The sequence below is a fragment of the Schistocerca serialis genome, chromosome 9 (assembly GCF_023864345.2).
Source record: "Schistocerca serialis cubense isolate TAMUIC-IGC-003099 chromosome 9, iqSchSeri2.2, whole genome shotgun sequence".
Classification (NCBI taxonomy): domain Eukaryota; kingdom Metazoa; phylum Arthropoda; class Insecta; order Orthoptera; family Acrididae; genus Schistocerca; species Schistocerca serialis.
The window spans coordinates 399,199,521-399,214,847 of NC_064646.1; the positions used below are offsets into that span (position 1 = coordinate 399,199,521).

Genomic DNA, 15,327 nt, shown 5'->3' on the forward strand with positions numbered 1-15,327 from the left:
TACATCGACAAGATCACAAGTTTGTGTTGTGCTTATAAGTTTTTATAGGTAATAAAACTTTACACAATGGAAATATTCAGGCGGAGAACGCCGAAGGTCTTCTCTGCGATCAGTGGCGAAGATCTGAACACACATTGTAAGGTTTCTTGGTACGTTCTTGACGTCAGAGGGAATACCCAACAAATTAGAACGTGAATTCCTTTAAATTAAGTACATCTGCGCTGAGTTTTTCCATAACAGAACCAGTATGCTAAGCAGGGCAGTGTCCAAGCCACAGTTTTACGGACTGGGGAATTTTCGTACCGCGAAACACGGAGTGTTTGACATCGTCAACAATACTTTGCTGCAGATGGCTGACGTAATTCGATGTGATGACCGTCGCAAACCCAAATAACACAGCACTTCCTGAAGAATTAGTTTGAAGCACGAGATGATTGTATTGCACCAATGGTAGAATTAATTGAGAGAATATTACATTTCAGTGTTGTAGTACTTAACGTAGTACAGCAGCGCAGTAACGGGGACGAAAAATGCTACGTTCCGAACGTTTATTGTGATATCATCTTCGGAACATAGAACTAGTTAACTTTTGCCACCATCTGTGACTTTACGGTTTAAGCCCTAAGGCTTTTTCCTTCAAGCTTACTAGTGCTGAATGCCCATTTCTAACTCGCTGTTTCCAACAAAGCGCCACATGGATCGCTTTTTTTTTAAGTTGTCATTCTTTCGACTAGTTTGTCGCTGCTCTCTATTTTTCATCTAAAATCTTTTTTCACATTATAGTCTTGGTATACGTCTATTTTCCTTTCTACTACTCCTTCCAGGGCCATGTTAACCGCGGCTGGACGCAGTACCAGATGTCCCATTAATCTGTCCCTTCTTCCATTAAGTGTCTTCTGCATATTTATATCCCTCCCTATTGTTTTACTCTCTTTCATTTCGTATTTTATCTGTCCACTCATTCTTTTCTCAGATAGCACCACATTTCAGATCTGGGTTTCCGATGTCTACTTAACACTTCAACATTATACTCCAGATATGTGCTTCACGAAATTCTTCATATCCATACGAATATATGATACCAAAAGAGCTCTCTTATTGAAGAGATATTTAATCACCTGTAGTAATCTGATTCCAGTGTTCGGCCATCCTTTGTAATCTTGCTTCCAGATAGCTAGGTTAACTCTTTCACTTGAACTTCGGTATCTATCGCCATTTTGATGTTACGCAAGTTGTTATTCTCGTTTCTACCACTCCTCATCGCAATATGCACTAAATCTGGATTATGTATATATTTATACTCCCGCAAACCGATGTAAAGTGCGTGGTAGAGGGTACTTCCCATTGTACCAGTTATTAGTCTATTCACGCAGGAAGAATGATTTGTTAAATGCCTCTGTATGCACTGTAATTAGCCGCATCTTCTTTGTAAAATTCTCGGGTGTCATCCAGGATTAATTCGCCAACAGACTCGTTGCCATCTTCAGGTGATTTCTGATCAGCGCTGTCCTGCTCGGATCGGCGTTCTACATAAGTTTGGTATTACTCCCTCCGTCACTCCAGAGTGATGGAAAGGGTAACGGCGAACGTATATAGGACGTCGACCCGAGCAGAGCAGCACTGATAAGAAACCACCTGAAGATGGCATCTAGTCTGTTGGCGAAGTATCGTGGAGAATTTATACAACGGGAGCGGGCGCCCGACAGTCCTGTAAGTTTGAAATATGCCACGAAATCATAAGGTGGCAGTCTTGCCTCCGCGGTTTCTAGGGAAGTGATATGTAGAAGATGGGGATATGTTCCTAGAGTCATCACTTCATGCTGGTTCTTTGAAACTTTGTAAGCAGGTTCTTGCAGAGTATTCGACGTCTGTCTTAAAGTGTCTACCAGTTCAGGCTCATTAGCACGTCCTCGACACTCCTTCACGCGTCAAATAAATCTGACCATTTGTGTTGTCATTGTTTGTATTCGTTCAGTATTCTAATATATGAGAAACTATCAGCCTCGATTGCGGTAACGAAACCAGCCTGTACCTACGTTTCAGCCCAAATAATTGAGCCTTCTTCAGAAGATATTCCTGAATCTGTAATTTGTCTAAGAGGGCACGGTCTAGAAATAAAACTAAAACGGCCTGAACAGGTGTAGTCACATTTTAAAAATGCGGTAGATAAGTACTAAGTCAACACTAAGACTTCGTTGATGGTGGTAGTTTGTCCTAGTCAGTGGGAAACCTCTCGATAAGCCATAACGTTTCTCGGTACGTTCTTGACGTCAGAGGGAATACCCGACAATCTTTAGGTTAATCGTATCTGAGCGCCACGATCTTCTATAATACATTAATTAGGGCAGTGTCCAAAGGATAATTTTCCAGACAGGGGGGTTTTCGTACCACGAAACACGTGATGATTGCGAAAGACGCTCCCTTTGTTAACCAGACATCATAGATGGCTGGCGTAATTAGAGTTTTTATCCATCATAAAGCAGATAGTTCCCACGAGTTACTTTTGTAAACAATGTCGTTTTTACACCGACTGAATTTTCCACGTATCCTAATGTACCGAAGTCTTCCACATGTCTCACCCAGCGTCCTGGGCCTGTGCGACATCCTAACCCCTACAAATTGTTATATCCAGTACCCGACCGACCGGCACGGAGTTGTACGGCGAGTGACGCCTGTGCTCTGCGGCAATGCGCAGGTTCGTGCTGAATCTGGTGGCGACGAACCTGTCGGCGTGCTGCGTGTTCCTCCCGCTGGCGGCCGCGGACTCCGTGCTGTCCCGGCCGCTGTCCGCGCTCTGTTCCGCCGGCCGAGCCGCCGCCGCCGCCACCTGCGCAGCCTCAATCCTTGGAGTACTGCTCATCGCGCTCGACCAGTACTGCGCAGTCGTCGACCCGCTGCACTACCACTCGCACATCAACAAGCTGCGCTCCGCAGGTAAGCCACTCCCATCACTATCCGAGCTGGGGTGACCAACCGTCCCGTATTTCCCGAGATCTGCCGTATTACAGCAATATATATAATATCTTTGGGTTAATAGGCCGCGTCATGTTTCTTCTAAAATGATCGACGTTGCGACCCCTCTGCTGGGATCTTCTTCAGGATCCTTTGGTGTCCACTACTGCTAGAACAATCAGTGTTCTAGCAGTAGTGGACACCAAAGGATCCTGAAGAAGATCCCAGCAGAGGAGTCGAAACAATGATCATTTTAGAAGAAACATGACGCGGCCTGATAACCCAGAAGATTTTTAACTTCAATGACAACGGCCACGAAAGCCTGCAGACTTGAAATTTTTTTTTAATCCTCCCGCATCTCTCGTTGACCACATGTTTCTCCCGTATCTCTCTTCAGTGATCAGTGTTATTAATGTCGCAAAGTGGCTCTGTGCACTATGGGACTTAACATCTGTGGGCATCAGTCCCCTAGAACTTAGAACTACTTAAACCTAACTAACCTAAGGACATCACACACAACCATGCCCGAGGTAGGATTCGAACCTGCAACCGTAGCGGTCACGCGGTTCCAGACTGTAGCGCCTAGAACCGCACGGCCACACCGGCCGGCAATGTCGCTAAGTACAGGGTGACACACGGGAGACAGACGGTTTTGAACTGCGTAGTACTGAGGGCGCGGTCGTGGGAGGTGGTCGTGGTGGGGATAGTTCTGATCCACACAAGACGCCATTTCATTTACTCAGTCGCTATGGAGCAGTGGGACTTGCAACGTCGAGTGTTTGGCAGTTTCATGAAAAGTGGTGAGTCTATTGTTGCTACGCAGCGATTGTTTCGTGCGCGGTTTAATGTCGGTCGACATGGAGCTGTTCCGAGCCGTAACACAATCCTCAGATGGGTGGAAGGAAAACTTCAGTTCAACTGGAAACCTACTGGATAACAAGCATCCTGGCCCGAGACGCAGAGTAAGGACACCAGAAAATGTTGAAAGGGTAAGGCAAGCGGCAGTCAGAAGCCCAGGACGGTCAGCTAGACGTCATGCTAGTTAGTTACGAATCAATCGTGAATCGGTTACACGAATTTTGCATAAAGAATTAAAATTCCGTCCCTACAAAATGCTCATTGTCCAACAACTGATTTTACTGCACGAGAAGACTTCGCTTACAGAATGCAAGTGATTTTGGGATCGAATAAAAATGAAATTTTATTGATGATCGATGAAGCCCATTTTCATTTAAACGGGACCGTGAATAAGCAAAACCTACGTTACTGGGCTCTAGAGCATCCACACCTTATCCACCAGCGTCCTCTCAGAAAAAGTAAGTCTGGTGTGCTCTTGCCTCTGTTGCCATTATTGGACCTTGTTTTTTGAAGAGAACGGGGCCTCAGTTACTGTTAATTCGGTTCGTTACATTCGTGTGCTTGAAACCTTCCTGAAATCAGAGCTAAGAAGACGACGAATCCCTTTAAAACGCGTTTGGTTCCAGCAGGATGGGGCAACATCGCACACAGCGAACACTTCAATGTCAGTTCTTCGACGAATGTTTCCTGGCCGGATTATCTCACGTTTTGGCAATGTTCCTTGGCCACCCAGGTCTCCCAACTTGTCAGTATGTGACGTTTTTTCTGTGGGGGTACCTTAAGAACTGTGTCTATAACCACAAACCACGAAATTTGGACGAGTTGAAGAATGCAATCGTTCAAGAAATTGCTGCCATCCCTGCAGAGATTTTAGTCCATGTGATGGAGGATTTTGTGTAGAGACTTGAGTCCTGCATTCGAAATGACGGACATCACCTTGACGACATTATTTTTCACAAATAACTTTGTTAACTAAAACTGCAAATAATGAGCTTTGATTTTGTGTAAATAACATGCATTAATTTTAAAGTTGGCTGAGTATTATTTCATTAAAAACCGTCTGTCTCCCATGTGTCACCCTGTACTATGGATACTTCAGACACCCTGATCGACAGATATCGAAAAGTTGTCAATAATAATCGATACTACTCTCGATGTATAGACCAATTTATGGTCGCCTTCTACTGAGGGAGGGGCAGGAGGGGGGCGGGCCAGTGATGGGGTAGTGACGGTAGCAATGTCGATCAGTATTGGTAATCCACGGAAGCGCCCGCCTCGTACCGATCAGCAGCTATGGCATAACTAACACACCCAAGTGATAAGGGCTCGCGAAAGCTGATTATAGAGACGTTAGTGTTTAAACCTGCTCCTTACATTATTTACCAATTGACCCGCACAACACAACATTTCGCCACGCTTTGAAAGGGCCAGTACTGATAGATCGCATTAATTGGCAGCAATCGAGAACAGAGAAAATTCAACCCGAAATGTTCAGATTTGTGTAGCATTCTTTCCGTAATGTACGTGCTATACTGTTCGGCATTCATTTGTTTCTAAAGTGAATCAATTCTCATCACGTGCTCTCGCAGTGGAATGACGATCTAGAGACTCCCAAGATGCTAGAAAATTGAATACTTAACGCGCGTGCTTGAAAAAGTGGGAAGGGCAATATTCTTGGTGAAGGCCCACGACCTTCAACATTTACCGAGCTTACCATGTGCTATGCAAGCGTGACTTCAGCACTGCTGAGTCTTATTAGGCACTTAAGTACTCTAAAAACCTCCTCTCGGTTTGTGGAGATATAATGACATAGTGTAAGACATAACAGAGTAAAGGCAAGCAGTTGGTATTTTCAATTACCCTTCTGGAACTGCGCGTTTTACTAACCAGATGGAACGCGGAAGACCACGTATGCTACTGCAAGTCCTTTCGCGTACTCTGTGTCGATTCATATATTCCATCAGGTCAATTTACCTTAGCTCTGTTGACAGTTTTTGTTGCTTGCATATGCCGAGACCCTTATTTCAGTACGTCAGTTTGGTGTTCGTGTAATAACTGAAGCGAAGAACTGCAGTACGATTTTGCTCCCTCACTTAAGTATCGGAATCACAATAAGAAATATGGTAACATGCTCCGAATTATCTTCAACAGAATGGGTGTAGGTTAGGAACTGGATTCCTCGTTAGAGAGGGGATGGGTTGGGTCACTTTCCCGACCCTAACCTCACCTGCAAGTCACACATGAAAAATAAAACAGTAGTACAGCAGATACAAGAATATGACGGCAAACATCTGGTGTCTGATATAAAGGAAGATCTTGAACTCCCTAAAGATGCCTTTAGAAGGCTGAAACTGACAAAAAATAACAAGGCAGTGAGGGATTTTGCAATGTTGCTGTTCGGGACTGCTCTCCTGTCCACGTAATTTACCCTGGAAGGAACACAAATCAAGGATTTACTGAATGATTAATTTGGGTCTGGGAAATGACGATGAGGAACCTCAGGCTGCAGAAAAAGAAAATGTGCATGCTGAACTGCCACCAGGTGAAGGTGACAGTGAAGGTGCTGAATGTGTGCTACTGCTAAAGATCCCTCATTCTTTGATGCTGTAATTTATGGCTGCAATTATGTCACCTTATTTGTCATTTCATTGTAGCCATCTTTGTTACTGTTTTTGTTTAATAAAAAGCGCGCGTCATAAAAAAACATCAGCATAGCAAAGCTTTTTCTATGCGACTCTAATGCACAAACAAACATAATCCACGGTGTCGTTGACGCCACTGTACTCTGACAGGCAATGCACAATCGACCAAGCAGCTGTTTTGACGAAAGCGTTTCACCATCGAGAGACGCATGAAGCTCCGAGTGGTGCCTCATCCAGCCTACCGCCATGAACAGAAGATCGCAATTTTAAATCCACCGATTGTAATGACAGTCTTTCAGAAGAAACGGACAATTTATTTTGCCGTCCTCTCCTAATTTGAGTATTTCACTTCTAACGATCTCGCCGTCAATGCACGTTAAATCGCAGTCCTCATTATTTACTTTAAGGGAGGTTACTACAGTCGTGTGTTACTGTGTGACATAAATCGCACAATGTTTGTATAAGATTTTATACATTCATCTTACAGCGTTTGCACGCGTGTACACATCACTGTATTGGTTGTTAGATTAGATTAGTTTTTCGTTCCATAGATCTGTGTTGAGGAGATCCTCGTGAATGTGGAACACGTCAATTTTTTTAAGCTGAAATAACCATAATAACAGTATGAATATATACAATACATCATTTGTTTCTATTAAAACATTCGTCAATGGAGTAGAAAGAGTTGGCCACTAGTAAGTCTTTCAGGCTCCTTTTAAACTGACCCTTATTTGTAACTAAATTTTTTATGTTTGCTGGCAAATTATTGAAGATGAGTGTTCCTGAGTAGTGGACCCCTTTTTGAACTAAAGTAAGTGCTTTTAACTCCTTGTGCAGATCATTTTTGTTCCTGGTATTGTACGTATGAACTGGAAAAAGAGATACATTATTTAGGACAAATTTCATTAAGGAGTAAATATACTGAGAGGCAGTAGTTAGTATACCCAGTTCTTTGAAGAAGTTTCAACAGGACGTCCGTGAATTTACTCCACAAATAATACGTATTACACACTTTTGCACTCTGAAAACTTTTGTTTGACTTGAAGAGTTACCCCAAAATATACCATATGACATTATGGAAAGAAAGTAGGCAAAGTATGCAAGCTTTTCATTTTTATGTCGCCTATGTCTGCTAACACTCGAATTGCAAATACAGATTTGTTAAGGCGTTTCTGCAGTTCTGTGGTGTGCTCCTCCCAACTGAATGTATTATTATTATCATCAAGTTGTAATCCCAGAAATTTAAGACTGTCAACCTCTTCTATCTGCTCGCTCTTCTTCATACTTTATGCGTATGTTGGGTGGAAACGTCTTAAAGGTTCTGAATTGCGTATAGTGAGTCTTTTCGAAGTTTAATGCCATTAACCTCTCCCCTTTGGCCAGTAACAGATCGTTCCAGCCGTAGCTACTTATTACTTTATACTGATCTTGCTTGAGATAAATTACAACTATTATGAAACACTTAGAAAGAAATAAGCAGTCTCGAGGATGACGGACTTCCACAGTACTGCTTACCTACCGCTGCCGGCCGGAGTGGCCGTGCGGTTCTGGGCGCTACAGTCTGAAACCGAGCGACCGCTACGGTCGCAGGTTCGAATCCTGCCTCGGGTATGGATGTGTGTGATGTTCTTAGGTTAGCTAGGTTTAATTAGTTCTAAGTTCTAGGTGACTGATGACCTCAGAAGTCCCATAATGCTCAGAGCCATTTGAACCATTTTTGAACCATCCCTGCCGCTTCCAGCGTTGTCTCTGCACATCACCGTCCCTCTACCGACCTTTTCCAGCAAAGTCTGGTGTCAATTTGTCGTTGATAAGGACGGAACGCTCGCCTCCGCCCTTCCCTTGCCAGTAGTCAGTGTAACACGTATTTTTATGACCGGCAGCCATGATGCTGACGGCGTGGAGTGTGGCGCTGGTGTTCGGCGCCCTGGCGGGCATCGTCCCGGTGGAGGACTCCTCCGGCTCCAGTCTGTGGCAGGCGTGCTTGTACCGGCATGCGCGTTCCGCTCCCAACACCAACACCACCGCCGACAACACCACCAGCACCATCAGTGTGGAGGAGCCACAGCTGGAGCGGGCCGATTACTCTCTCTACAGGGAGACCTTCGCCGCCTGCTACGCCATCTTCATATTCGCCATCCCGTTTGCTGGTATCGCGTGGATCTACCTGTGCATCTACTCTGCGGCACACCACAACAGCAAGCGGACACGGCTCACTGGTGAGTGACTCACTTCTCAATGAGCCGGCCACTAGTGGCCGTGCGGTTTTAAGCGCTTCAGTCTGGAACCGCGTGGCCGCTACGGTCGCAGGTTCGAATCCTGCCTCGGGCATGGATGTGTGTGATGTCCTTAGGTTAATTAGGTTTAAGTAGTTCTAAGTCTAGGGGACTGATGACTTCAGATGTTAAGTCCCATAGTGCACCATCTCTTTCTTTCCCTTTTGGTCTCCAGGGACCATATCAATTCAGATCAGCTTTCTTTACGCTTTACCAATATAATTTGTTATATGTATTATATGGGTACGGTGTCCGTTCATTTGGACGTGTACGCCTGAAAGAACAGACACAATTGTGACGATATGCAGATACAATTTAGATTAAATAAATTTCCAATTTTCGTCAAGTAAATTAAGGATGATTCCGCTGCCCGTACCGATCCTTTTGACAAGCATAAATTTGTCTCCTTCGTAAGGAAAATGGACTGAAAAATTATTTTTTCGAAACCATGGGAAAACGCTAATACCTTTACTTCTGCAACTGGTTGGCTGTTATTTTCCAATTCTATCAGATTTCTACCTGCGACGCTACTACAGCGCAGCCATGTTCAAAATTTTAAAACCTCGTACACCTTTAACTGCCAGTCGTCCAAACCTTACTGTGTGCTTGATGGGTCCATCTGAGGCGGTACTTCCGTGAGTCCTTCACTTTGGACACCTTCAAGGTCGACCACATTTGAATTCAGAAGCCCTAACGTTACCAGTTGAAAATGAAGGAGCAGTGCTTATGAACAGTCATCAACTTTGACTATCCATTGGCGATAAACTGGTGGCCTGATATTTCAGTTTACTGTCACTTTCCTTTAAATAAAACGAAAATAAATAATTCTTCCTCACTTTTGTGAATAACTGTTGTGGCTTTTTCTAATAAACTCTTATTAACAAATGTTATTGTTGTGGTCTTCAGTCCTGAGACTGGTTTGATGCAGCTCTCCATGCTACTCTATCCTGTGCAAGCTTCATCTCCCAGTACCTACTGGAGCCTACATCCTTCTGAATCTGCTTAGTGTATTCATCTCTTGGTCTCCCTCTACGATTTTTACCCTCCACGCTACCCTCCAATACTAAATTGGCGATCCCTTGATGCCTCAGAACGTGTCCTACCAATTGGTCCCTTCTTCTAGTCAAGTTGTGCCACAAACTCCTCTTCTCCCCAATTCTATTCAGTACCTCCTCATTAGTTATGTGATATACCCATCTAATCTTCAGCATTCTTCTGTAGCACCACATTTCGAAAGCTTCTATTCTCTTCTTGTCCAAACTATTTATCGTCCATGTTTCACTTCCATGCATGGCTACACTCCAAATACTTTCAGAAACGCCTTCCTGACACTTAAATCTATACTCGATGTTAACAAATTTCTCTTCTTCAGAAACGCTTTCCTTGCCGTTGCCAGTCTACATTTTGCGTCCTCTCTACTTCGACCATCATTAGTTATTTTGCTCCCCAAATAGCAAAATTCATTTCCTAATCTAATTCCTGCAGCATCACCTGATTTAATTCGACAACATTCCATTGTCCTCATTTGCTTTTGTTGATGTTCATCTTATATCCTCCTTTCAAGACACTGTCCATTCCGTTCAACTGCTCTTCCAAGTCCTTTGCTCTCTCTGACAGAATTACAATGTCATCGGCGAACCTCGAAGTTTTTATTTCTTCTCCATGGATTTTAATGCCTACTTCGAACTTGTCTTTTGTTTCCTTTGTAGCTTGCTCAATATACAGATTGAATAACATCGGGGATAGGCTACAACCCTGTCTCACTCCCTTCCCAACCACTGCTTCCCTTTCATGTCCCTCGACTCTTATAACTGCCATCTGGTTTCTGTACCGGGGGATGGAAATTGCTTACAGATGTTCATTAAGAGTGTCGGCTTTGTCACAGCCTTTTTCGAAACCGCATTGCTTGTATAAGGAAGGGACAGGCAGCAGGCGTTTGGTGGCGCAGAGCAGCAGCGACTAACAGAGCCCCCGTATGTCGGTGTGCGCAGGTTCTGGTCCGGTGGCAGCCAGCTCGCAGCTGACGTCACAAGTGAGCACAGCGGACGCGTCGGTCGACGCACAGATGGCGGACTGCCAACCGCTGGCGTCGGTGGCGGAGGAGGCATCGTCCGGCGACCTGCAGCCGCCGCAGCTGCAACAGCAGCCGCAGCCCACCACCATCACCTTCTCCGTGTCCGCTGCGCCCGCCTCGGAGGACAACACGGCCCTCCTGCAACAAGTGAGTCTTCCATTAGCCATTAGGAGACGTGATCGTGAAGTTAAATTATCACCTCAAAAACAGACATGCCTCCCTGCTGTGGTGCGGGGAGCTCGATGTGTACTAGGACTCCAAACGCGTGCCTGCAAGGAATTTAAAAAAAAATAGTTACGTAACTTTATTTATTCAAGCTGATATTAAATTTCTGAGGATCCCTCTTTGGAATAATTATCGATGCATCGCAAACTAAGGGTGAAGAATACTGGTGTGAAAAACCTAAGGATCAAAGTGACTTTCATATGATACGACGTCCTCCCCCGGTAGCTGAGTGGTCGCCAGCATACCTCAGCGTGTTCAGTCAGAGGGTTAGCAGCCATATATGGAAGTGAAACATGGACGATAAATAGTTTGAACAAGAAGAGAACAGAAGCTTTCGAAATGTGTTGTTACAGAAGAATGCTGAAGATTAGATGGGTAGATCACATAACTAATGAGGAGGTATTGAATAGAATTGGGGAGAAGAGGAGTTTGTGAGTTTGTGGCACAACTTGAGTCGAAGAAGGGACCGGTTGGTAGGACATGTTCTTAGGCGTCAAGGAATCACCAATTTAGTATTGGAGGGCAGCTGGAGGGTAAAAATCGTAGAGGGAGACCAAGAGAGGAATACATTAAGCAGATTCAGAAGGATGTAGGCTGCAGTGGGTACTGGGAGATGATGCAGCTTGCACAGGATAGAGTGGCATGGAGGGCTGCATCAAACCAGTCTCAGGACTGAAGACCACAATAACATGAACGGCGTACTCCATGACCGAATTAATGAGATTCAAAACAGTAGGAAAGGCAGCATCAGTCGTAAGTGAGATATCATTGCACTGAAAATAGCTATATAGCAGTTGAAATCAATCTACAATAAACAGATCAAACATATAAGAGTGATGCTGCTCTTGAATAGTACATCGGGCAGAAGCTACTTTCGTCCTTGAGTTTTAAACGTCAGTGTAGTTACAGGCGTTCTTAATCGCTATATTCGTTTTTGAGTATCCTGTATATCTATACTTAGTATATATATATATATATATATACTATCTTAGTATATACATAGTTAAGGCTCACCGGCCACTTGACCATCTTCTTCTGTGCGAATGCACAAACAGTACCCGAACTCTTACGGGAATCAGCAACGCGCCGCGAGTAAAGAGTATAATGGGCGGGGGGCTCTACGAATGTAGTGCGGGACAATACGTTGAGAATGTGGGTTTCGCGGAAGGCGTGCCAGAGATAAATCCCTGCAGTCGCGCTATCCTCTGTGTCCTCGATGGCTCAGATGGATAGAGCGTCTGCCATGTAAGCAGGAGATACCGGGTTCGAGTCCCGGTCGGGGCACACAATTTCATCTGTCCCCGTTGACGTATGTCAACGCCTGTAAGCAGCTAAGGGTGTTCATTTCATTTTATTCTGTATATCATTACGCAATCGCAAGTGACCTGACTGATGCGTATACCCAACATTGTGACCTGTGAAGCTGACAGCAGCTGCCTCCTTGAATTCGCAGGTGACAGTGACGGTGACGCCGCCGAGCTCCCCGCAGAAGGGCGGCGGCCCTCCCACCTGCCAGTCGTCGCCCGCGCCTTCGACGCCGCTCTCGCGCGCTGCCAGCGTCCGCAGCACATCGAGCAGCATCGTGACGTCACTGAAGCACCGCATCTCGAACGCGAGCGTGTTCCGCTACCGCGAGGAGACGCGGGCCGCGCGCGTCTCGGCGCTCGTCGTGGTGATGGCGCTCTTCTGCTGGTTCCCCTACGTGGCGGCGCTGCTGCTGCACTCGGGGCTGCTGGTGGCGCTGCCCGCCGGCGGCGTGCCGCACTACGTGGACGCGCTCAGCCTCACCATGCTGGCCGCGGGCACGGTCGCTTCGCCATTTCTTTTCGCCCTCCGGTCGCGCCGCGTCCAGCGCGAGGTCCGCCGTATCTTCGGGCTGCCGAGGCCGTCCGAGGCGGGGTCCGGTACCGCCACGTGCCGTCGGAAGGCGCCCACGTTGAGGCGTCCGCCGTCTGTGCAAGTCCACCACCCCCAGCAGACGCATCTCACTGCAAACTACAGCCACGTGTCGCTGGACGTAATGGCCTCCCTGGCGGAAGGCGAGACTGACTCTCTGTCCAAAGACAGCTCCTCGTCGGTACTGCAGTCGTTGCTCAGCAAAACTAAATGGGGCTACAAGCAGCCCAAGTGCCGGACTATGCTGTGCGACTTCGTGCCAGTTCCCGATGCGGCCCTCAGCGTGGACACTTGTCGCAGTTCCTTCTCCAGTGGTGCTAGTACGCAGTACACGTCTTCCACCGTGGACACTGGAATAGATGACTGAGATCGCCAATTGCAGTGGTGTCGTTCGACTGTGTGATCGTAACGACTGTTCGAAAAGACACTGTACAGTGCCGCATTGTGTATTTGGCGTTTTCTGTGTCCGTAGCCTGGAGTGCGAGTAAAACTGATACTGTCAATGCACAATTGTGTACCATATTCCACTAAGTATTCAAACCGTCAAAAAATAACAAACACGTCTGTGTTTTTTGCTGTGTTAGAAATTTTGTAGAGCATTTACAATTAGGAACTTCAGTAAGGATGCTCTGGAGGTTGATGTGTAACAAGTGTACTGTTTAGGGGAAAGAAGCTGAAGCACAGTCTCAGCTGAAAATGGCTGCATACTGATTGCAGACTCTTCCATCGAGAGAATGATAAACTAGACTAAAATCAATGCTAGAGCATCACAAGTTAATTGTGACATACCTCGGACAAAGTCGTTGTAGTAGTAGTAGTGCTGTAAATAGAGCATATTCGAACAGTTAAGATATGTATAGTGCAGCGTGTCAGTATTCCTTACAATTAAGTTCCTGAAAGTGCTTAACTTTCTCAGAAGAATGATGAAGAGGTTGCTGAGGGTACTGCCAGCATATAACAAAATTTGCAGGGTCTTGTGGTAGTAAGAAATTCCATTACTGTGAGTTCATTAAGGAAGAAAATTTATTGTGGAGACTGCTATAGGCAGCCAACATTTCAGATTTTCTAAAATTTCAGTATTCCACAGCTTGGTAGTGAAACTTCAAGTCCACAACTACATTGCTGAATATGAGAGAGAGAGAGAGAGAGAGAGAGAGAGAGAGAGAGAGAGAGAGAGAATGATAGTGATATTAGAGCACTTTCACATTTATGTAGATGGAATATGCTCTCTACATTGGTACAGCAGTATGTGATGATACGGTTGACCAGTGCTTATTTATACGAGCTCAAATTCTACTCACTGTAACTAACAGTCTTACCATGTGACAGGTACAAAGCTTGGCTGGGAATTAGTTATTTCTCACTGAGCATTTAAGTTACAATATCATTACTAAGTAATGTTACCCTTGCTGCAATGTAGCAGTACAGACTCATGCCACTGCCTATTGTTATTACTACAGCTAACCAACATGGGGAATTCGAAACACATTGTGCATGCTCCAATGTTCTGAAAAAAATCAATGAAAAGAAATATTATCCTAACAGATGGTCAGTTACTGTTGCTTGTAATTAACAGATGTTGGTAGATATTATTGTCAGAAATACTGGCATAATAAATTATTGAGTTAATATTAAGATTTATATCCTCAGCCTGTTTCAGCAAGGTCAGTCAAGCTAGTCAGAATATTAGTTTCTTTCAGACATCAAAAATTAGGCAATGATCAGAAGCTGATTACATCAAAAGAATACTGCTGTACCTTCTGAAACGACTAGAAAATTATGTAGCAACTTATAAACTGTGTGTTCACATCCCTGCTATAGTGGGCTGTTTCTAAGTACAAATGATGTAAACAAAAAGTGACAACTTTAGAGGAACAGCATTCTTTCAAGCCAAATGTTTTGCCTGTCAAATTGTAAAATGCTATCAGCATAGTGATATTATATTTAAGTTTTGAAAAGACTGATTTAAAGTAATATTAAACTGTTGTTTTAATTTTTATAAAAAACACAATTCATCAAGAATTGCAGAAATAAATTTTTATTTTAAATGTTAGATATTTGATGGAGATTGTGCAGCTCAAAACTCACAAATTACACTTTTCTAAATTCGAAATATGTTTTGTATTAAACACATTTCAAATTAGAGGCAATTAATCTTGAATTATGCAAAACTTCAGCTGTGTTTTTATTAATTGCTTTGGCTAAAAATAAAACAATCTTCCTTTTGCTAAATACTCGTCAATTCATTTGAAATTCCTCATACTGTTAAAATTTAATGCTGACACCAGCTGGTTCACTAAGTAAGAATAGTCTTTCTTAGAAAAGTTTAATGAGTTACAATATTTTGTTGTTAGTTCAAAGCAGGCTTTATCTTGCAGTCTTGTCATTTCTTTTTTTATGACGG

At 44.4% G+C, this 15,327-nt stretch overlaps 1 protein-coding gene and 1 non-coding gene across 2 annotated transcripts in view; both read left to right on the top strand.

Annotated features, from left to right (window-relative positions):
• LOC126419001 (tyramine receptor tyra-2) overlaps positions 1-15,059 on the top strand; it is a 78,319-nt gene extending 63,260 nt beyond the window's left edge. The window contains exons 3-6 of the mRNA XM_050086050.1: positions 2,696-2,934; positions 8,336-8,671; positions 10,720-10,949; positions 12,481-15,059. Coding sequence (XP_049942007.1) covers positions 2,696-2,934; positions 8,336-8,671; positions 10,720-10,949; positions 12,481-13,290 — 1,615 coding nt within the window. The 3' untranslated portion in view covers positions 13,291-15,059. The remainder of the gene's footprint in view (positions 1-2,695; positions 2,935-8,335; positions 8,672-10,719; positions 10,950-12,480) is intronic.
• Trnat-ugu (transfer RNA threonine (anticodon UGU)) lies at positions 12,238-12,311 on the top strand. The gene has a single exon. It is a non-coding gene; the product is annotated as a tRNA-Thr (tRNA).
• Positions 15,060-15,327: the final 268 nt, after the last annotated feature.